General features: G+C 41.8%; 1 protein-coding gene across 1 annotated transcript in view; it reads left to right on the top strand.

Annotated features, from left to right (window-relative positions):
- The window catches only part of LOC104623775 (protocadherin-15-like), a 127,145-nt gene that overhangs the window by 32,128 nt on the left and 70,873 nt on the right, over window positions 1–24,144 (top strand). The window contains exons 4-7 of the mRNA XM_010290960.1: window positions 672–812; window positions 3,161–3,273; window positions 17,317–17,426; window positions 18,202–18,342. Of these exons, the coding sequence (XP_010289262.1) occupies window positions 672–812; window positions 3,161–3,273; window positions 17,317–17,426; window positions 18,202–18,342 (505 nt within the window). The remainder of the gene's footprint in view (window positions 1–671; window positions 813–3,160; window positions 3,274–17,316; window positions 17,427–18,201; window positions 18,343–24,144) is intronic.

The following is a 24,144-nucleotide window of genomic DNA, read 5'->3' as shown; positions in this document are numbered from 1 at the left end:
CCAGCTTTCATGAAAAGCAAAGCCTTCAGATACTGCTGTTTGACTCGGATGCAAAACAGCCGCTTTGGGTCCAGGCAACACCGTGCTGTTTTCATTTTGTTCTCTCTAAAGGAGAAGTGGGTGGATGTCACGTACTGTTCTGTGTTCAGAACTATAGCCTGATCTTTCAGAAAATAATATAACATATATCTTCCTATCTTCAGCAACGAGACGCTGTAACTTTTAGGACAAGCGGAATAAATGTTGGCAGTTTAGAGTATTAGAAGCGTCTTGAACTTGAAAGGAGTTTTTGTAATACATTAAAATGTTGTTGAAAGGTATGTTAAGCAACCTTTGCCGTGTCCACTTTCTGTTATTTAAAAATTTCAGTAGTTATAAACCAGAGAACTGCTTCTGTCTGTATTTATGTAGGGAGGATTTTTAGCTCTTTTTAATGAAATCTTGCCAAACGTCTGGTCATTTTTCTTACTGGACCTCTCAGATATCACTGTAAGATACTCTGGGGGGAGGCAAGGGGAGTGCTCAGTAACAAACCCAGTACTGAGGAAGGCAAACTGCAAGTTTTGTTAGTGATGGTCTGTTTACCAATGCTGGCATTTTAATCCTTTACTAACTTCGTGAGATGTGTAAAAATACAAAGATATGCAAGTTGCTTTGTTTTTGCCTTACAGGGCACGCCAGCAAGTCGAGTCCGATACAAAGTAGATGTTGTCCAGTTTCCTTACAGCGCCAGCATTTTTGACGTGGATGAAAACTCAGGACGTGTAGTAACCCGAGTAAACCTAAACGAAGAGCCAAGTACAGTGTTTAAGGTATGAAGTCCTATAGCTGTATATTGTCAGTAAAAAATATTACCTGCGTTTGATGGAATTCCTTTTACCCTCTTGTTTCTCGGTGTCGCTTTATATTGTGTAGAAAGATGTGAAATTTTTATTCTGTTTGTTTCTTTACTTCCTTAATTTCTTCCTGGCACGTATTTTGTGCCTTTTTGATTTCAGATACATCTTGGGTGGATGATTGCTACTGTTATAAGGGCAGAAGAAACGGCGAGGCAGCTGAAGGAAACCTCAGTTTTTAAAAATTACCTTGCTGATTTCTTTGTTTTCGACAGGGCTGTCAGCATAGCAATTGTATGAGAACTTTGTAAGAATGACAAGATACCTTGTAGAGGAAGCTACTACCTGGCTGGATAATTTGGGACTTCTGTTCACAAGTGCTATAATGTAAAAACGTTGGCTTTAAGGACACTTATTACCATTGTGTTGCTATTGTTCCTGAAGAGTCTCGAGCATAGTTAGCGTGGAATAAGTTAGGATTTTAATCAAAATCATTGGGACAGATCTCCCTTCTTAAATCCATGGGTATTTGAGGGGGTAGTTGAAAATGAAAATTAAAGTGTGTCAGTAAGCAAAACAGAGAAGGGGGAAAAAAAAGGTGTCAGAATATTTGGGGCTTACATATAATTTCACTGCTTGGAAACTACCAACTTTTTGTGTGGTCATTACGGTGTGTTTTGTTTCTTTTTTGCCTTTCAGTTATTTATTTATGAAATGAGGATTAAAGAGAGGTTTGTTCACCTACTTTCCATTTTAAAGAAATAAAACCATCCACTTCACTGTTTTCCACTTCTGAGAGTCCTGTCAAGCGCTACCATGAGCTTGGGTAGTGTTGAAATGCTGTCACTATTTTAGGAACTTAGGACAGCAGTAATTTGAGTTGTTTTCAGTTTTTAACTAACATAGTAAAACTGAAAGGAAAAGAGAATTATCTTGGTTAACATCAAGTGCAGCTTTTTTTGTTGTTGCACTTTTTATTTTTACTCCTCGGTATTATTTTGCGTGCCTATTTTCTGAAGCTGTGAGACATAACATGCAGGTGATGTGCACGTGGACATGGAGCTACATTTCTGTATGAAAACTGCTCTATATTCGGGCAGACCAGTGGTAAACTTAGCAGAGTATTACTTTTGAGAAATTATGGGTATATAGGGAAGAAGCACAGAAAAGACTCCAGAAATCAGTGATGGGGGACTTTGAGTTGGTATTTGCATATAGACCATTGGGCTCGTATCTGCCTATCACCTTCTGTGAATTTTTCCAGTCAATTTTTAACATACTCATAGTTTTTGCAGTTATGATAATCTTGCACTGGTGAGTTTCCTTAATGTATTGGCTGGAAAAATGCTTCCTTTTGTTTTAAGTTGTCTCTTCGCTGACATATTCTAAGAATAGCTCGGACTCACAGAAAGGAATTGAAAACCGTTTGCTAGTATGAGGCGCTGACCTGCTCCATCTAGTAAGCTCTTGAAATAAGGACAAAGTTAGAGAGAGGGGAAACTGGAAAACAGTCCACTGCTCCATCTTCAGTGGGCTGGTCTGTCATCCTTTTGCTAGCAGATAGCTTACCTTCATTTGCAAGCTGAAAACAGGTGAATTTTTTTTGTCCCGGCAGACAAACACAGATTAAATAAACAAACAGACATGAGTAAAGATCAGGTAAGCAAAAGATTTATAATAGGCCACATTCGGAGAAGGTCTTTGGGTCTCGTCCATGTTTTAGCATACAGAAGATCTCTTTTCTAAGAGGATTTTTTTGGAGGGGAGGTAATGTTAATTTTTTTTGTTTTGATATCAGACCTCAGTTTTAAATATAAATGATAGCAACGCAGAATTCTTACCCGGCACTTTTTCTGTTTGTTTTATTGGGAGTTACAGGTGGTTTTTTTCAATAAAAATTATTGCACCGTGTAAATGTAGAATTGAACTATATACTGTTAAAGAAGTTGAAATTGTTTCTGGAACTCTGAGTAAGGACAGTCTGTGATTAGACTTGAAGGGAATCTCCTGAAAAATGTACTTGAAGCTGTAGGCAATGAAGTTTTGGAAAGGTATTTGTAGAAAACTGTTGTATTTGAATTCCAGTTTACTGTGTTTCTGTAAATTTTCTAGCAGATGGTTCAAGTTGTGGATGGCTGTCACCATTTTCCTCTGTGTTTTGTTCTTATACAATGTATGGTTTGCAGCGAAAGAAATCTAGTCCAACTTATTAGACCCTGAAAATACAAGAAGTATTGACCCTGAAAATACAAGAAGTGTTGTTGCAAGTCAACATAAAAAACATTCTTGCCTATACTGAGAGTGATTTTCTCTATTACTCATAGCTAGTGGTCATTGCGTATGACGATGGGGATCCTGTGAAGTTCAACACCACCACCGTAGAAATAGCTGTACTGCAGCCTTCGGTAATTCCACGTTTTACGCAGGATGAATACAGGTAAAGCATTTATTCAATTCACATTACAACTGTTGTTTTTTAAGTTAAAAGAAGTTCTAGTTTGAATGCTACTCTGAGATACGTGGGCTACGAAAATACCCTGTTGTCAACATGGAAGTGTTTCACCTACATATACCTCAAACGTTGTACCTTCTCCTGTTCACTTTGGCTCATGGAAGGAAATAAGACACAAAAATAAGGCTCGGACCAAAGCACCAAAAGCCTTCAGTACTTAGAGCTGATAACATATTTGCTGATGTTAACTCTTCCTTAGGAGATAGAATTGGATGCTGCTCTGTGGAGAGAGCAGTCAGTGCTCAAGTCCACCAGAAGCACAACTATGTGAAATTACATGCAAGACTTTTTTGCAGCACTCCCATTTGACAAAGTGAGGGTGGCAAAATACTTTAGAGTTGCTTCTTTCTCTTAGCCAGAAGTTACTTGGCAGCCAGCCATTCCCTAACCGTATCAGATAGTGGTGCAATTTTACCGTCTTAACAGGTTGTCTCCAACTGAAGAGATCTGGGCTGTAGGTAACAGTGACAGTGAGAAGAGGTTTGTTTGAAATTATCCTCTCAGAAGCTGTTGAAAATGTCAGTCGTGTGGATAAACAAAAAATCTCGTGCATTGAAATTGTAGCTGGGATCACCAGGGCTCTAGGTTAAGTTTCCTTCAGTCTGTTTGAGTATGTTTGGATCCTGTACACCATTCATGTCAGACACGAGAGAATTCAGACTTGACCTCTTTGATATGGGAAGTCCAGATGGTAGTTATTATTACTACAGAATCACGATTTGATAAAGTTTTCCCTCTGACAATTTAACAAAATCAACCCCATTTTCTTAAATTTAAAAAAAGGTGGTGCACAGCCTGACGAGTTTAAATTTTGTTACAGAGAACGTCTTCATAAACATTTTGACATCTGTATAATAATAGGAAGCGATAGGATCAATGCAGCCAACCTCCCCATATCAAGAAGTTAGAGCCTTGCTGCAATATGTGCTCTTGATTCCAATGGAGTGACATAATCAGTATCAGAAGATAGTGGGTTTTGTATATATATTTTCAAAAGAAAGTGCTGGAGGAAATGTGAGAACAGAAATTGAATGTAATATTATTGGCTTGAGTAGACCCTAATGAGGCGGTTGCTTGCTCAGCTATTTTAAGGAGTTTAGACAAAAATTCATTGTGGGCATTCTATTTTTCCTCATGATTAGACTATTAGCATTTTGAAGCAATACCATAAATAAATGAAAAATAGCAAAATACTGCCAACCCTTTAATAATTTTGTATTTAATCTTGAGACAAATATGAAATCTGAGGGAACAGTGCAAAATTATAAACTTTGCATTTAATGCTAATCCTTTGCTGAAGGATTTTTCTTGAGAGAGATTATTCTTGCTACTCCTGATATTTTATTACATATTTGCAAATGTATGAAGTGTAATTTAGGTAATGTACCAAAAGGTAGTCCTTTAAATAAAAATGTTTCCATTTGTAACTGTAATTTCATATATCATGTCAGTGCATCCAATTTCTGAATAGTATTGAAAGCCTTTCTGTAATACACTTAACCTTCTGTGTTACTATTTTCAAGAAAACAGTTAACAGGTCCTATATGCGTAGCTATGAGGGGGGAAAAAAAAGTGTAGCTCTGTTTAACAGGAGGATGTGAAAAAACGATAGGATGAGACCTTTGCAAGATACTCCACATTTTGGGTAAATTACAGAAGCTAATTTACCTAGCCTCAGGAGCCAGACAGGGGGCTGGAGCTGCTAAAGAGAATCTTCACTGCTCGGGGCGTACTTAGTAATGCACTTTGTTTCCCTTTTCTGTTATAACTTGGGCTAGGAGGGCTCTGCAGAGGGATCTGGACAGGCTGGATCGATGGGCTGAGGCCAACTGTATGAGGTTTAATAAGGCCAAGTGCAGGGTCCTGCACTTGGGTCACAACAACCCCACGCAACGCTACAGGCTTGGGGAGGAGTGGCTGGAGAGCTGCCCGGCAGAAAGGGACCTGGGGGTGCTGGTTGACAGCCGGCTGAACATGAGCCAGCAGTGTGCCCAGGTGGCCAAGAAGGCCAACAGCGTCCTGGCCTGTATCAGCACTAGTGTGGCCAGCAGGAGCAGGGCAGGGATCGTGCCCCTGTACTGGGCACTGGTGAGGCCGCACCTCGAATCCTGTGTTCAGTGTTGGGCCCCTCACTGCAAGAAGGACGTTGAGGTGCTGGAGCGTGTCCAGAGAAGGGCAACGAAGCTGGTGAGGGGTCTGGAGCACAAGTCTGATGAGGAGCGGCTGAGGGAACTGGGGGTGTTCAGTCTGGAGAAGAGGAGGCTGAGGGGAGACCTTATCGCTCTCTACAGCTACCTGAAAGGGGGTTGTGGCGACGAGGGTGTTGGCCTCTTCTCCCAAATAACAAGAGGCAGAACAAGAGGAAATGACCTCCAGTTGTGCCAGGGGAGGTTTAGGCTAGATATTAGGAAAAATTATTAAGAGAGTGGTCAAGCATTGGCACAGGCTGCCCAGGGAGGTGGTGGAGTCACTATCCCTGGAGGTGTTCAAAAAAGGTGTGGATGTGGCACTGGGCATGTTTAGTAGGCATGGTGGTGTTGGGTTGATTGGTTGGACTTGATGATCTTAGAGGTCTTTTCCAACCTTAATGATTCTGTGAACTTTATTCCAAATAACCTTCACCTTTAAGGAGCTTGCCCTTGAATCTTATCTGGTGACAAATGTGATGCCTTAGCCGTGTGACATGGTCTGGGATGCCCGTTGGCATGGGAGAGGCTCCAATGCAGCCATAGTGCTAGACTGCTCAGACCAAATCCAGTGCAAGTCCAGCCTCCGGAGCACTCAGAGCACGGTGTGGTCTACCTCTGCGATGTAGAAGAGGTATTTTTGCAGTTCTCACGTTAACCAACACAGCGTCTTTGTTTGCAGGATTGTGAGAAGAATCTTTAAGCTTTAGGAGCACAGGCAGAGTTTGCATTGCCTTCTGAAAAATGAGCTGAGCTCACTCTTCATGAGGCCACCTCGGGCTCCAGTTTTATCCCAGGAGATGGCAACTTTATTTCACTACAATGAAGAAAGCTTAAAGTCCGACGCGGCTCGTATCCCCTAATACCCTTATATGACAACTGAATAACCCGCGTTACCCTCTCCTCCTTGCGAACTCCTCAGGATAAGCTGAATAGCCTAGTTTTTCTTTCCGAAGAAATAGCACTACTCCATTCTTGGTAAATTCTTCGATGCCCACCATTGTAAAAAACTTCTTAAAATCTTTTTGGGGCAGCAGAAGCAGTTACTAATTTTCTCCAATGTCAGAAACTAAATGAAAACAACGCCGTAACTTTCTGATTCAGCTCTGACTCTCTCAAACATTTTGGAGCAGGACTAGTTTTGATTCCTGAGGTTTTCAGGGGTTGTCACACTCTGCCAGCTTGCACTTCGTGTTTGGTTTCTTGACAGTGATGCAAGCTGAAACTGGCAGGTTTCATATAACCTTATGTTTCAGTTGACATAGTGTATCTTTAAGGTAAATGTCAGCACGGGGTAATGGTGCTGCTTTCAGAACGATAGAGTGTTGGATGTGGATACTAGAATTTCTGAAGGATTGAGAATTAGTGGCTTTAGAGTGGATTTGTATTGATCTTTGCTTGCATAATTATCATAATCTAGATGATTCCAGCATTTTTTTCTAGCTGTTTTACAAACTTTGTTTCTATGTATTTAGAAGAAGGTCACAGTTGAACAGTTTTACAGAATAAAGCTGCCTGTGCAGTTGCAGCATGTATTACAAATCAGAAAAAAATGCAAAAAATAGAGAGGGGACCAGATGGCATGATCAAAAAGGCATAGCCGCATTAGGCAGATAGGGAGAAAAAAGTGCAACTCTGCCTTGAGCTGTTGGTCTGGCAGCTCTCTGCTCTGTCAGAAGTACCCCAGCGCAGGAGGGTCTCTGCTTGGAGCCCTGTTCATACTGAGCGAGGCTTTGATTGATTATTATCCATGTGTTAAAGCGGCTTCCACAGGAGGCAGCGGTCAAGGAGATGAGAGTCAGAGATTTGCATTTTATTCACTGGCTCTCCTCCTGACTTATTCCATAATTTGGGGCAAATTAATTAGTCTATTTTTTCCCCAACTTTCTTGTTTTGAATTGTAAATTAAACCAGAGACGTCTAAACGCTGCTGCGCTATACATATAAAACAGCCAAGGGAAGTTAAGAGCTCTGAGAACCGTAAGATACAACATGGAGCAGTTGCTTTATGACAAGTGAGTACTAAAATATAGTTCCTTCCTAATAACAACTGCTAAGGAACATCGGAAAGACATCTGCTGCAACCGGTCAACTCTTCTGGTGGGAACTAGCCGGTCCAGGCCAAGCGTCGCAGCAGCCTGGGTGCAGCGCGCTTTAGGACGTTCCTCTTCCACGCAGTCGCACCCCGTTAGAAGCAGAGCAGCGTCAGCCTGCAGGTCTGCATGATCTGGTCCAGCAGCCTGTGAAGATGCCACCCCAGGGGCTTGCAGGCCGTTAGCATAGTTAATAAGGGCCAGATGATCCATGCCTAGTCCTCCTTGCACAAGGCCATCTTCTGAGAACACCAGTACACTGCGACTCCCACAGCTCTCTCCAGCACGTCCTTGGGTGCCAGCCTAACTGCCTTCCCCACACTCGAGCTGGTACTGCAGGTACTCCTGCGCTGCTGGCCTGGATCTTCGTTCTGAAGCCGCAGAGTTTAACTGCATGCACAGTGTGGATCCTTTTCTGCTTGGATCCTTGTCTGTCCTTGTCATGGTATTAGATATGACTTTGAGAGAGCCGACAGCGCCAGTGCCTGCTAAATAAAGTGTTTTCCGAACGGAGCATGTGCACGTTCCACAAAAACGCGAAGTGTGGAGAGGCAAAAATCAAAAAGAATCAAAGTCCTATAACATGCAGATATTTAATTGCAGATGGCTAGTCCACCTCTGAGCCCACTTGACCTTTTGCTGCCAGGGAGGGACACTGCTGCTTCTCCCTTCGGGGTGGTTGGCAGTCGGTCGGATTTTGCTGGTTGTCCAAAGCACTTGTCGGCAGAGGGGGGCACAAGCGCCGAACCTGACGCGTGGGGCGGTCGTCAGCAGCGTGCGGAGCTGCCACTTCCACCCGCTGCGAGGGCCTGGGGGTGCTGGGCACAGCAAGGTGGTGAAGGAAGGGATGCCGGAACACGGCACGTGAGACGCTCTGCATCACTGCCCAAAACAGGCTGTGGCTGCACGGTTTATTAAGGTTTTCAATGCTGACTTAGATCTCATTCGGCTTAGTGCTGGCGAAACAAACAGCCTCGTCTCTGGCAATAAATCACTTGCCTGGGAAAATCAAGTCGGCTGTTTTGAGTGCTCCTTTCCCAAGTTATTATTTCTCTTGTCCTGACGGCTCCACCCAGACCACCTCTTGATTGAACTCCAGAGCAAGGAATTGATCCAGAAGTTTCCATTTCTTCCAAACAGGTAATGGCAGCACTTTCATTTCTTAATTAACAGAACATAATTAGTAGCGCTACGGAACAATGAAGACCAGATGTGAAGTGAACCTCAGATGAATATAAAGAGGTTTTTTGTTTTTTGTTTTTTTTTTAACAAGCCTGCCCTCTTTATGAGTACGTTCTCATTTTTAAAAAAGTAAAAGTTCAACAGGACTTGGGATCTTTTTCTTGTTTTGTTAATTAATAAATACCACATCCTCTGCAACTAGAAGGTCATTGCTAATAGCAATGTGCTGCTGTAGCAGGAAATGAAATGTTAACCAGAAGCAGCGTCCTTGGTTCCTAATTGTTGCTTGTGGGCACATTAAACAGGTGTTCAGCCATTTCATAGCAGAAAAAGGAAAATACTGCAAACTTTTAGCTTCTGTTAGTATTGCATTGTAGGTCCCCAACCTGTTTGAAAAGATGTGTCCAGTCATCTGGTAATCTGAAGTTTGGTTCCAGTTTATGAGGAAATATGTGAAGTTTGCGAATTCGAGGATTATTATGTGTTATAAATGCAGTGTGGGATTTTATTTCTGTACTAGCAATGACACTCTACTGTGAAAATATGTTCTGGTTAAAAAGTGAGATTTTGCGACATGTGGACCTCTCGCTCAGTAGAGGATACAATCTAATGTTTTCCACTTAATTAAATCCATCAATACTGTAGGCAGATATCATCTTAGCAAATAGCTATGTGTCATAGGATTTCACAAAAAAAAATTATGGAGGCATATCTGGAGTCAGTTGGAAGTGTTATTCCAAGAGGCTTTTCCCAGTTCCCTGGTTTACTGCTGTTCAGTCAGTTAATTCTCACTGTGAAATAGGGAATGAGGAATCCTGCACAGAGGCGTTGAGGGTATGGGTAGCATTTGATGTTTGAAGTCTCTCTAATTTGGTGCCGCCTTCAAAAAAGTGCTGTTTGGCGCAGAACATCATCCACAATATTGTGAACATCTGAGGCCTCGTAGAAGCAACTGTGCTTTTCTTATCATGAGTATCCTACTAATTCAGTTATACTCCTTCACAACGCATGAGAGAAAAATATAACTATTAAGAGAGAAGAGTTATTGCAGGAGGGAAACAGGTTAATCTATACATGTCTTAAAAAATCAGGAGTGATAAGTTCTCTTCAGAAATGAGGACAGCAGCTGAGAATGCCCGTTGTTCAAACCAAGAGCAGGAAGGGAAAAAACCCAAACCAGGTACGCCAGGGATTTGGAGGGGAAGGGAACATTTCTTGGATTGTAGGCAACAGTGAGGTTTCCAAAGCTCTTTTCTTACTGATGTACTTATTTGTCTCTGACATGTTGCTTTGAGAAATAATTTGAGATGTCATAGCTTGTTTCCTGGAAGTAAAATGACATTATTCAAGGAATCAAGATGCTTTCTAAATGACACCGTGTGCCCAAGTAGCAGGATATAAGCTGCTGCCTTAGAAGTTGGTTTTTCATCAGGCTGCTCATGACCTCTATTTCTTTAAGCCTCTGTTTACTTATGTTTTCGTTTTTCCTTCCTATTAGAGCTCACTGCCATTTTAAGTAGTGCTCAGCACTCAGTTAGAGGGTCATTTCTCCCTTCTTGTAACACAGTTTTTAGTTTTGTCCCTCAAAAGTATTTTGTTTAATGATGGTAGATTTAGAGTCATTCTTTCCCCAGGTCTTACCGCTGCTTCGCCCCCCTTTCCATAATGGAATCTACATTTAATGAATGAAAGACATGAAAAAGAGTGACATACCTTTAATAATACTGGCAACGTCTTTGACGCAGCATTTCGGGGGCGCGAGATAGTAATTTTCCTCAAACTGTCACTAGAGGAATGATGCATAGGGTCCAGCGTGCGTGTTTAATTTGCCGCACATGTCAGTGGCAGCTTGGCTTGAGGAAAATACGGGTGATTTTGCCTTTGGAGTCAATGTTTCATGACAGTGTTTTCTTGATACTTATTTTTTTGTAATAAAAAATAAGAAAGCACACTGTGGTTATAGAAGTTATGAATTTAAATTATTTCTACAGCAGATACTGAAGCATGGTTTGCCATTGAAAAATTAGCGAGTGAGTTAACAGATGATCACGGTGTAGAAGGATCACCCTTTTTTTCCAGTTTTCCTTGTTTAAGTAGTGCTACATTGCATTTTATTAAAATCTTCTACTTTTTTACCAAATGAAAAGGAAACTCTAATTTTATGGTGTTTTTTTTTTAATGTTATGGTGAAATGAATCTGGCTGCATGTTACCTGGTTATGCCAGAAGAGGTAAGCACAGGGCCCAGGTCCGTGCAGGGAATCTGCCTTGCTGTGCTTGGTGAGGATGAGGGTCAGAGCTTTCAACGCTGTGTTGCAGTTTAATGAAAGGTAGAACTAAATCACTCCGGGAATGTGAATGTGGAATAGAAATAATACACACCTCTAGTATTAAACCCTATCGGCTTTTGGCGGTATACTATGAGAGCGCAAAGCCACGGCGTTATCCTTGGTCTTAGAGTTGATCCTATCGGTACCCATCTGTCTGACCAATTCAAATATGTGAGTGTGTCCTACATTGTGCTTGATGGGATTTTTTTTTTTTTTTCCCTTTTTTTGCTTCTATAGTAGTCCTGACAGAAATTTTCATGTCTTCATGTCCTTAGTTTTAATTTAGGAAGATTGGTGGGATAACACAAACGCATTATGCCTGATGACAGATAGTTCACGGGAACAAAATCAGACATTTGGTTTAAAAGATAATAGGTTATGACAGGGGTTCACTGTAACAATGTCCAGACTCCCCTGTCATCTGTATTAGAGATAAATACGATGAAAAGGTCAGAATGTCCTGAACCAATTTGAGAATTGAGACAGAAAGTGAGGATATTAAGTACAGTAAGGAATACTTGATCCTTTTCAGGACATTTTGAAGATAAACTGCTTGAAAAATACATCTAATGAAGAAGCAAATACTCTTTTCCAGAAAAAAAAAAAAAGAATCACTGTCTCTGGGAAATTGTTCACATTGTTACAGGTGCACATACTGGAAAGTGAAAATTTGAGGAATGGATCAATTCTTGTTCTAAAATGTGGCTAGGTCCTTCTTTTTCTAAGCAAGGACAGGAAGCCAAGAGAGTCTCAATGGGTTGGTGAAAGGCTTAAAAGAGCTGCTGTCATGATGTTTACTTCTTGCTTTCTTGTTTCTTTACTTTTTGTTTCACTACACCAGTTAGAAACGTGTATATTTCTTCCACAATTTTTAAAACTCAGCTGAATAGCCAGATCAGTTTAAGTGTTTCTCTTTGTAGAGCTTTTATTAGCCATTTTAGTTACCATATAACTTCACTGTTAGCTCACCTCGTTTTACACACTAGTGCTCTGTCTACACTTGACTTTTCTCTAGAAAAATACATAAATTCAGTTGTTTTTAATGGCTGACATAGCTTCTCTTTAATGCAAAGCATCAGACAGACAAAAAGCCAAATGGACTTACTTCCCCCCAGGAGCTGGATGAAAAGAGTCTGTGCAGGAATGGGTGCGCTGCTCAGAAACATGTTTCAGGTAGAAGAGGGTGTAATAACTTCAGGAAAAATGCTCCCGAGAGTTAAATGTAGCTAAGGCCAAAACACTTTATAAAGCTGTAATGTGAGGGAAGGCAGGGAGACGATTTTACCAGGAGAGGTCCAAATGGCATGTTAATCAAGTTGAGCCAAGAATCTTAGCAATGTAATTAAACAAAAAGAAAGAACTATTTAAGTTCAGAGGTATGCTTATGAACTAAAATATAACCCACAAAATAAAGTCAACTGAAGTGTCTAATATGAAGTACATACACATCACATTATTAAACTTCAGTACTAAACCAATTTTCCAATTTATTATTGGGTTTGCTGGTTTTAAATTTAATTTTTGATTAAATCTCCTGTTCATGCTTTTGGAGATAGAAAAGTTTCGTGATGAATTTAAAGCATATTGGATATCAGGCAATTTGAAAAGCGGATGAGAGTCCAGTGTGTTTAGCAAAGGGAAAAAAGAAGCAGAAAAGAAGAGGGGAAAAGTTAAAATTTTACCTTGGACATTAAAGATAGTTATGCCCTGCAATGTATTTGGCATATATTTCCCCCTCTGATCAAGATACGGGGAATTGAGATATGGCTAACTAAAAGCTGCTATTCTTTTACAATTTGTATCCTTTTTCAGTGGTTTTGTATATAAATAATGACTTTATATTAATCCTGTTGTTCTTCTAGTTTGGGTTTGCTTTTTTTTTGTGAGGGGCAAATGCAGTTTTTGGCACAGATTCATGCTGACGCAGTAAGCAATGCAATAGAGGCCTCAAAGAAATACAGGCAACTCTTAAACTTGTTCAGGTATACCTAAATCAGAAGAGCAGGACAGAAGGCTCATTACTGAACGTCTATTTTGTCAATTTTAAATTACTTTGTTCTTCCCAAATCCGAGGCCATCAGATCCCAATCTTATCTCAGCATGGCACAAAGCGATGGAGGCTTCTCCTTTTTTACGCTTTGCTGCCTTCGTGCCCTCTTTTCCCACCACGGCTTTTCAGGAAAGGTTTGGGCAGGTTGGGCGGTGTCACGCAGAGCCTGGGGATCCTCCCGGGTTTCTGTTGTGCCGCGGTGATGGGGTCCCTCCTGGTATCCATCCCATCCTGAATCCTACCTAACAAGATACCATTTATGACTTCTGTAAAAGCGTTGAAGTGAAGACCGACCAACTTCAATTGCACATCGCTGTGACGGTTACAGAAAGATACCGTGTGAATGAACAAAACATTGGTATAGAAATACATTTATTTTGCCGTGGTCAAAAAGGTGCTTGTGCAAAGGACAGCGTTCGGGGGGAAAGATTAAGATTATGGGTAGCCTGAGTTGCAGCTGAGGTGGCTAAAGCACATGTTAATGGCTCTTTATTCCATTTCACCCTAATATTTATGGGGTGCAAGTGGATCATCACGTTAATGCAGAGGGCCTTCTCACATTCGGTGGCGGTACATATGTGCGTACCCATGCATGCCAGTATTGGGGGAGAATAGTAGGAATCACGTATTTGACAAGGTATTTTCTTCAGAAGCTCCGAAAGTAAGCATTTCATTTAAAGTATTTCAGATAAGTCAGCGCTGGACTGGAAGGCAGTGGCGTGCCAGTCCCACGCAGGTGACGGTGGCAGAAACGTCCCGCGGGTGCGGTCGGAGCCTGTGGCTGGCAGGGTAGTGACTGTACTGGCAGCTGCCCTCGGAGGCTCGGTAAGGTGTCGCAAACGTTATCAGACAAAAATGCCTTCAGACGCTCTGATCCCAATCGTGGGTTGAAGTCCTGGCAGTACCCTTCCCTGGCGCCATGCTGTCGTTTGCTAAGCCTCCTCTGGGTGGCTGGGACTGCTTCGCTTGTGTCACGTCGTCTCACAGAAGTAACCGGCCTTTATCATCCAGTAATGCGAAACTATTGCATAAAAATGCCCTTGCCTGTCCCCTAAAATGGCCTCAAATAGTATGTCTACCACTTACCCCAAAAAGCCCACTGTTGTACATCTTAATCATCCCAAAATTGGAAAATAATGAACTTATCCCTAAAGAAAGCTTATTAGAGCTTGTAGCACAGGGTAAAGAACAGTGTATTGTCAGCTGAATACCTTTGTCTTTTGCCCGCTCACTTCTCTACAACTCAGCAAAGTGATCTTAAGAGACCAGCTGTATGTTTTAATTCAGCTGATGCATTGCTCACGCTGAACCTGATCACCTTAGTTACATCAGGGAAATGAAATCAATACAATTACTGTGGCGTTGCCTGCCCGCTCCCTCTGCGGCCCCTCCTAGCAAACACAAAAGCCGCTTGCTAATTGATACTGATTTATCAATTCGTTGAATTCAGCGGTGTCAGAGGGGACGTTACAAGGCCATTTCCATTAAAAGACTATACTGAAAGTGTGCTTCAGGTGACATGTGCGTTTTGCGTATACACAGGCATGAGGTTTTTCGTTCAAATTACGTGCCTTCAGGAGAAAAGGAAAACAAAGCCGTACATAATGCAACGTAAAAAGGATCTTTATTTTCCTTGCTGGCCTGCATCTCTGACCTCATCAAAAGAGCTACCGCTTGAAATGCTTGCAGATTTGACAGACTTTTTTCCCCATCTCCAGCATTAACCTTGGCATTTGTAAAATGCACATTAATAAGCATTTTATAGCGCTAGTTTTGCAGCTTAATAAATCGGGTCGCAATAATGAATTTTATTTCTACTGCTGATAGCACGCTTGAGGCAGAAGGGTGGGAGCCAGAGTGATCTGCTCTGTGCATGTGTGTTTGAGTAAAAGTGAGCTTACCATCATCTTTTTCTGCAAAAAAATCGGGAGGTCAGCATTTCAGTGCAGTCACTATTGCATGATCCAGTGTGGCTCAGCCTGGAACAACATTTTCGCCCCATTATTTGAACAGTGGGAAGGGCTAAGGATGCTCAGAAGAACTGATACCTCGCCATGCTAAGTGAGATACAGTGTTTTAGTTTCAGGCAGACTGGGCCTGCCACAGGAACCAAGTAAAATTTTAAAGTAAAATTTTATTTTATAAATGTTTTTTGAAATATTAAATAAAATATTATTTAAATTGCAAAACAAGTAAATAAAGCAACGGACGATGTTACAAGAAGGGAAGGAAGAGTGCATCTTTGCCCGATGGGCCATGGATACGGTTTGCCTTTGGCATCTTTTTTACAGGTGGTGTAACCTGGAGCTTGAGCAGTCAAGCCAGCACCACAGTGCCATGAATTGGATTAAGCCGAGCACAAGAACTCGGGAAGAGCATGAGAAGTATAACCCCTAGGGCAAAGGAAGGGAGTAGTCAGAGAATCTAGGGTCCGGGTGAAGGCAGCCTGAATAGCAACTTGAGGGAAGAGGCAGAAGTGTAGGTGAACTTCTGAGCGACGTTCATCTAGGCAGAAGGCGGTTGCTGCAGAAAGCCGCAAAGCAGGAAGACAAGTACACCATCTCCAGGGCGAGAGGTCGTGTAACAGGCATCGTCACCCAAACTACCCAGGTCTCTTTTGTTTGTTTGTTTTTAAACAATAATTAATAATTTACCCGCTGAAATTTTTAAACTTCGTTCTGTATATTCAGTGTCATTATCTAGAACTTTTTCAAAAGTTCCAAAGAAAATGTTTGTAAGACACAGATCAAAGGGAGATTGTTGATCTCTTGGTGCTTGTGGGCAACGGTTTGGGTTCAATAGTTAGGATTGCAACCCGGGGTTCTAGCTTTCTGCACTTGGAATGGGAAAACATGGTGTAGGGTAGAATATCTGAAAAATACCTAGAGGATGAAAGAGGAAAGTCATAAAATATTCTCTGAAACAAAGGCAGGTGTAGATTCTGTCTAGAATTTTGAAGACCAGTGCGCAACTGAAATACTCCTTAAAGTCTACTCCTGGTTTAGGAGCCTGTCTCAACATATCCTTATCTGTCTTTCAGTTTATTATATACCGAATGAGCGTAATTTTTTTAAATAGTAAATATCTGAATAGTCTTTAATAAAGATGCAGCTGCATTTAGGGATGAGTGCAGACATTTCCTTTCAAATTTATTTGTTCACTAGCACGAATAGTTTTAAGCATTAATTCACCCTTTACTTGCTGTGATGAAAATCTGAACATTTGGTTTGAGTAGCTCAAGAGTCTCACTTCTCCTTGTTGAAATTGTTTAGATTGCGGTTTTAAATACATTAGCACAGAGTCTTTGTTCATTCTGAAGTAGTTACTGTTTCCTTGAGAAACAGCATCTCGAAATGTTACTCCTCACATTTTCTAAAGAGTGAAATAATTCTTTGTTGCATTTCAGGAGGAAGCTCATTCTTTATACATGAGGAACCTATGCTGAATAGAAGATGCTCGGTTTTCAGCGCTTGTAGGGTATGAAGAACATGAGATACCAGTTTGTTAGTGGTGTAATGTTTTTTTTGTTCTTTACATGAATCGATGCTCTGTGATTCAGAAGCATTTACCGAATGCTTAAAAGATGTGTATGTGTAGTCAGGTTGCAGTTGATTTCCTGAAAAGCATCTTGGCTTTTAGTACCAAAATGGGTTGGCAGGAAAGTTTTTGGATCTTTCTGAAGAGTAGAAATTCCTGTGGAGGTGGCTTTGAAGTGCTCACTGTTTAAATGATAGAGGTTTACCCATGAATCAGTTTTCCTGCTTGCGTTTCTGATAGATTACTGAGTGCTCTTAGCGGAGGTGAGTATTATAAACGATCTATAATGTTCTAAATTTTACTTGCAGTTTATCAGTCTGTGGTGGTTCTTGTGTTTCTGTTATTTTCTACTCATTATTCCCTGCTTTTCCATTTCTCATGCCAAAGAACCGTTGTCTTTTTATATTGTCACCTCTTGTCAGTTAGACTAATTAGGGGTTTTTGCATTTTAATATGTCTTTCTGTAATAACAGATCATCTCGCTTTGGCAGCCTAATAGATGGATGAAACTACTAACCTGAGGAATGAGTTTCAGTAATGTGCTTTCAGGCAATTGGAAGATAACAGAAATACTTCTGTTCAATTCTGCAGACCCCCGCCGCTGAGTGAAAGTGCACCAAAAGGAACTGTGGTCACAGTTGTTACGGCGGCCGCCTTGAACCAGACAATTGTATATTCAATTGTTTCAGGAAATGAAGAGGGTAAGTACTAATATTTTGGTCTTAGTGGTTATGCTGAGCCTAGTGCGTGCATCAGAAGTCTTCAAGAAAGAGTGATTAGAAATAAAGCTGCTGAGGTGAAACCCCACCTGATCTGTACGAGCAGGAGGGACCGCCATTGTCAAGCCTTTAGAAATCAGTGAAAGATCAGATTAGTTAGCAGAATTACAATCAAAATTAAAACACAACGACATTTGCACTCGTGTTAAAATTCACATTGGTGCCACATGCTGTGAATCCATGGCATACTGAAATGAGGATATAAATACAGCTTTGATGACCTTGTACTTCTTGCTTAGAAATCTGTTTTAAGACTTTATAGTTTTTGCCATGCTATAGCCACAAGTATTAGATTAGAGCCTGTATTTAAACAAAACGTCGTTCCTGCATTTGTGTCCTTATCGAATACTCGCTATGACTCACCTTGAAATCTCTAAGCAAAATTATGCTGAATTGTTTGGGGAATTGTTGCCCATCCCATCCTCCTCTGTGAGAGTGGGCTCTTTGTCTTGTCAGCTCTTGCCAGCATGTCCTCAAGTTGGTTATTCCAGTACCTGGTCAAATTCAGCCGCTGTGCTCCTCTGAAGGCAGCCTCAGGGAGGAGTTACATGGGATTTTAGAGGCCTTGAGGGAGGGATGGGAGCCAATTTCTGAAGGCAGTGTAAGAGAATAATGTCATCCACCAAAATAGAAGCATTTAAGCATTAAAACAAAGTGTTTGTGCATCGTCGTTACTTCTGTTTTTGCTGGATTTCAGATGTGTTTGCTATTAACAACAGAACAGGCGTGATCTCAGTTAAAAAGTCTCTGGATTATGAAAGCGTGAAAAGTTACGAGCTTCGAGTCCAAGCAGACTCCTTACAAGTGGTACGATCCAACCTGCGTGTCCCTTCCAAAAGTAAGTTTAAAAATCCTTAGGTTTAAATCTCTCTTTAATATACATATGTACTGTTATTTTTTTAGGATATTGATAACTGCAGTCTAGCTAGCGACCTCGTTTTGTGACCAGAAATACAATGCTGGTGATGGTATGTGAGCAGCAGAGAGTGCATTTGTGGATCACTATGCTTGCCTTGCATACGTGGAGCTCATCAGTCTTGAGCTAAATCCTCACAAATCATGTCGATGTTACACATTTGTAGGTCTCACCGATACCAACAAAAGTCGTGTTTATATATAAACAGAGTGTTGATGGCACGAATCGAATATTTCCACTGTAATTGGAGCTTTTTGTGATGGAATGTCACAGTTACTTCTCTGAAAACACGTTACACAGCCCAAGTACAGACTTCCTTCCTGCTGGGCTGGTGACATCGCAGTGAATGTTGGGATGCTCCCGAGAGGAATGAGGAACAGATACACAGCGAGGGTGACAGGGAGAAAAAGACTCCTTCAGCACGCCTGAGGGTCTGCGAGGAGTTCATTGCAGCCCTGACTGAGAGCACACTGGAGGCAAGGACCTGCTGTGACAAAGACAAGAAGGTTGTTTGCAGCATCTCTAGGCGGGAAGGAGTTCATTTACAAACGGATTTGCTTTGGCTCTGTCTCATGGTGAGGGTGTGCTTTTTCACTTTCACGGTTTGTCTCATCCTCCCTGTAAGGAAAAGGTCTGGGAAGTCTGGCTTTCCAGCATCTGGCTCACTTAGTGTCCTGTCCCATCCTGTACAACTTCCTGTTTAAGCCACAGCTGGGCCCTTGCCAAAACAAACAAATCTTGTACCAAAAAGTGTTTTAGCACACGTTTTTACACAGACTGTGTTTGTTGTCTCAATTTTTTTTCCCTGTACTTTTGGTCTCTGTGAGTCTGTTTTTCCCTGCTGTGGCTAGGGAGCATCATGGATGCAATGGAAGTAAGCCCAGGGCTGTTGCACTGAGAAAAGGGCAGTGAGGAATTGTACATTTCTTTAAAGGCTATGAAAATACTACCTTTTTTCATTCCAAATTGAATGTAAGATTCGTTCGAGTTACTTGTTGGGCAGTCACAGTTGTTGCAGTATGAGCTGTAGGCCAGATCTGTCGCAGGTGGCTGGAACATTTTTCTCCTCTGCAATTCCACCAGTGTTAATCACAGAGCAAATCTTCAGCACTGTAAAAAAGCAGGCTCATCTTGACCAAAAACAGCCCGATGAATGAACACGTTGAGCCAACAACTTCAGCCTCTTTCACATATAAATGTCTGTCTGAGAGATGCTGCTGTACTGTCTCACCGCATTCGCCCTCGTGTGAGCTGAGGAACCCCTTGGAGGCCGGGCTTTGGGTACCTGCTGCTTACTATGTGTGCGTAAAATTTGTTCAAAAAGGGACGTCGCATTGGTAGTTTGAAACCATGAAATACAAATGGTGTTCAAATTTACTTCAGACTTCTGTTTTATGCGGATAGCCATTATTTAGTTTCTTGTCAATCAAGGGAGATGAGCAGGGGGAGATACCATAAACAAAATGGTAGTACCAGACTGTTCCTAAACATCAGTGAGATTTGGGCACTTATCAAAGTGTGTACGTAATAAAACCTTCTTACAATTTTTGGAAGCCCCCAGTAATATAATGAGCAATTGTAGCTCAGCTGCATCTTTTAAAGCATTACTGGCAGTATGGTGCTGTAGGGATTGTGCCGCCACGGACTTTGTTTTGATCTCTGTTCCCAAGGAGGTCTGCATGGCAAGCCAGGGGTAAAGAAACACCCACTGCTCATTCATCTGTCACTGATGTTAGACTGTCACCTTTCCACCTGCCCTGAGTAAGAGCTAATTCATTGTGCCTCTGTCCAGGCACGGGGAGCACTGGGAAATTAGGACTCGGAGCACAGTGTGAGCCCTTTTTTCCCCTCGCTGCAGGGAGGAGGGATCTGTGTCAGCTTTTTTGCTTTTGCTAGTCACTCTGGGCTCTTTGGCTGGCGTGTTGGCAGACAGAGAGCCGAAGTGCCATCCTGTTATTGTCAAAGGTGATGAAGTTGTTCCATGACAGACAGAGTCTTTCCCACCATGCAGGTTGTGATCCACAGAGTTAATAGTCTGAGGATTACAAAGGAAGGGCCACACTTAACTAACTGGGCTGATTCTGCTGTCCTTTTTCTATAATTGCTCTTCTACTTATTGTTCTGAGGGATACAATAATAGCCATGAATATTACAAAACCCATCTCTGATTTATTTCCCTGCCAGTTTGGTGCATATGCTGAAGAGTATTTTATGTAGATTAGAGATCAAAACTCAGATTTTTCAGGATAGTAATTTAAACAAGGTACAAGTCTGTTTCTTTTGTGTGTGTGTGTATATATACACACTACTGTATATATACATACTACTGTAGAACCTGCATGCGATACTGAAATTGGTACTTTATGAAAATTTTTTTACAGATTTTTGAAGTTCTTAAAGATATTAGACGTAATGGTCTTAAGTATTTGGGAACATGCCTTAAAAAGGGGTGGTAGACTATAGCCTGAGACATTGTACAGGGGGTGGTAGTGAAAATACATTCATCAGGCTTTGCAGCACTACCCACGTAATCAGCAGAAGATTTTTGGAAACTGAGCATGTTTTATGATGGATATTTCTTCTTCCTTAAGAAAGAATTGAGCGTGTTTGTGGTGTCAAACGCAGGGATTCTTCAGTGGTTGGAAATGGAATTGTATTAACAGCAATGTAAGGTTCTGCGTGCTGTTACAGCCACCGTCAATGATGTATCTGGAGAGGGAGAGAAAGAGAGAGCTAGTGCCAGCTGACTGCATTTCTTTGTGTCTGGGAGAGGTCCTGTTAAGGTTATAATCTGTAAAATGCGGCCAGGCCATACGCAGTGAGGACATAAGGCTTCTGTGCAGTGTACAGCTTTTTTCAAATCTTTCTTCGACACGGGTGACAGCCGAGGGAGTCAGCAGGTCCCAGCAGAGGTCTTTGGGCAGACTTCAGCGGTCAGGGAAGCAGTGGCCTCTGTATCCCTCTTCCACCTCATAGTCTGCACTAGAGCAGTTCTCCCGACTGGGCAGCCGTTTTAAAAAAGTGATAGCGGAATTATTTTATTCAGAGATACTTGATAGTGACTGGAGCTTGAATTTGGTCCGATTTAAATGAAGACATGCACCTGCTGTATGTGTTTGGAAATGGAGGCGTATATAGCATGTGCTGGATGGATAGCTGAAGAGTTTGGTAGACGTATATTTTTAAAATACTTTACAAGTATCTGGCTAACAAAATCACTTATGTCTTTGTAATGGAGATTCCTTGACCTCTAGGTTTGATTCCTACATTTGTATGATGTACGTCTTTCCATTTTCTCAGCACCTTTTTCTTTCTTGATGAGTTTTAACCAGGTTAAATACTCCTTCAGAGTTTCAGGGCACTGAATTGATGAACTACGGTGGAAGGAGATGAGACCGAATTAATGCACCACTGTGGACTTTGATGACATTGAAATGATGAACCACTTTGGACATAGGTGACTTTGAATGCACTTCTCTAGAATTATGTGACACTGAATTAATACACCGCTCTGACATTCAATGGCAATGAATTGCTGCCAGTTCCGGTGTTAGATACCACTGAATCGGTGAACCGTTCTAGAATTTGTTGGCAGCAAATTGATGACCTACTGTGGAGCTGCAATGATGAGCCCTTCTGGAGCTAGATAACACAGCACTGACGAACTGCTCAGCCACAGAACAGCGCTGAATTTAACAAAATGCAGACGCTAGGTACCAGATTGTTTTTAACTGGATGGTATCATAGAAGATAATTACATAGAAGTAGGAGTTTGAGTTTTCATCTGTGCAGTGGAAAAGTGGATCATACTGCATTAAGTGTAACTGAGCTTGGCATTCAGTGATAGTGCCAACTGATAGCATACTAATAACTGAATAAATAAATGAGAGAAAGTAAATTGAGATGTTCTTTGGAGTATGAGAACATAAAATTGGTGACTTAAACTGGGTTTTTAAAGTACGATGTTAAATCATGCAAAATCAAACTCTTACTTTCAGCGGAATCGAACTCTGTGAGTGAGTTACTTAAACTGAAACTTGATAATATGAAATTGCAGTGCATTTTTACTTCATTTGAGTGGAAGAAGAGTTAGGTTTTCTGACGATAGTGAATTTAAAAGGTTGGAATTCTGGCTTGAGGTATCAGCAACTGGTGATGCTGAGCCCTGAAAAACTTTTGGTATTAATGGATTTCTCCAATTCCGTTAAATTTAGCAGCCTGGGGTTTTTTCTGCCCGCTTTTTGCTTCTTAAATTGTCTATCACAATAGAACATAGTCTAGTGGTATACTGTAGGTCAAATTAGGATTGTGATTATTAGCTTCCAAATAGCAGCTTTCAGTTCTCCTTCAATGGATAAGGTAAAAAAAAAACCCAAGAAAAACTGATATATATCACAAAATTGTGTGTGGCAGGATGTGTTCTGCAATTGGAAGGTGCTGCTCTGTAATCTGTCACTGAGCGAGCAGCTCCTTCCTCCCAGGAAGGAGTGAATTAGTGAGCTGAAGGGAACGTATCGGTACAGTTAATCTTTTACTAAACCAGAAGTATTTCTTGCACAAGAACAGGAGAAACATCATCTTTTACCTTGTTTGAACGCTGTCAGCTGTTCACAAAGTTTTCATCATCAGCTCACTGTCTTGCAGTTTGATACCTAAGAAAATGCAATCAGAGCAATAACCCTGTGGCAAGGAAGGAAGGGGCAGGAAGAAGCAGAGGGCTTTACGGGAACCCGTGGGAGCAGCGAAGAGAAAGTGCTGCCTAAATACAGTGAGAAAGAACAGTGGAGCGGTATGGACAAGAAGGGGAGAAGAGCAGGGTTTACCACCGAAGTAAACGTGGTCCCAGTTTTAAGGATCAAAGCGTTAGTGGCCACATGGTCCCTGTGCCAGACAGATGAAACGCGTGCTGTGGTGGCAGACACCAGGGCTTCCCACTTTGATCAGCAGAGAAGGGTGTATTTACAAGAGAGCCAGAATATGTTTGCTTTTGAACACCACGGACATAAGGGCCCTCCAAATTCCTCCGAGTACAGAAGTAGAGGAGTCAGTCTCCTGTTTTTCAGCGTTCACGGTTTCCAGCATCTGAGAAGAGCGCACCTTTTTATTCCCCAGCTCCGTGCGTATGACCCTTTCAGCCTGCCACCGCGCCCTCGCCCGCTGAACTGCTGCCGACGGCAGTTGTTGTTTGCTGTCTTATCTTGACTTACCGTTGCCGTCTGTGCGTAGCTTCACCCGTCCGCTGTGGCTGCTCAGCAAGGTAGCCTCTAGGCTCTTCAGTGTCCGTCTGCAAACGGACATGGATGCAAACAGATTGTTCAAAAATTAAACCTTACAGGTGAAGGTGTTACCAGGTGCCGCGTGAAAGGTTCGTCTTGATTAGAAGTTACCTGTGTTAACAGCTTCTTGCTCAATCAGTTGTTGAGAGGGAGGCCAGAGGGAATATTTTTGACTGCAGGTTGCTCTACTGTAGATTTTGTCCTGTTTTGATTGTCTCTAAGACTGACTGTGAGGCATCTCTGCCTCCCAAGTCAGTCGTGTTCTCGTGGCAGGTGTGAAAAGGGGAGTTTCTTGTGTCACAGACTTGTAAATGCAGTGGAACTCTCCCCTACATCCCTGATCTTGTCACCTGCACCTTCATTACGAAACTTCTGGCGTCACTCGTAATCCCACTGTCATGTCTCCCGCACCTCTTTCTGGTTTTCGCTTGCACTCTTGCTGACTTGC

The sequence above is a fragment of the Phaethon lepturus genome, unplaced genomic scaffold (genome assembly GCF_000687285.1).
Source record: "Phaethon lepturus isolate BGI_N335 unplaced genomic scaffold, ASM68728v1 scaffold23307, whole genome shotgun sequence".
NCBI classification, from domain to species: Eukaryota; Metazoa; Chordata; class Aves; order Phaethontiformes; family Phaethontidae; genus Phaethon; species Phaethon lepturus.
Note: the sequence above shows the minus strand (reverse complement) of the source record. Positions and strands in the feature narration are given on the sequence as shown.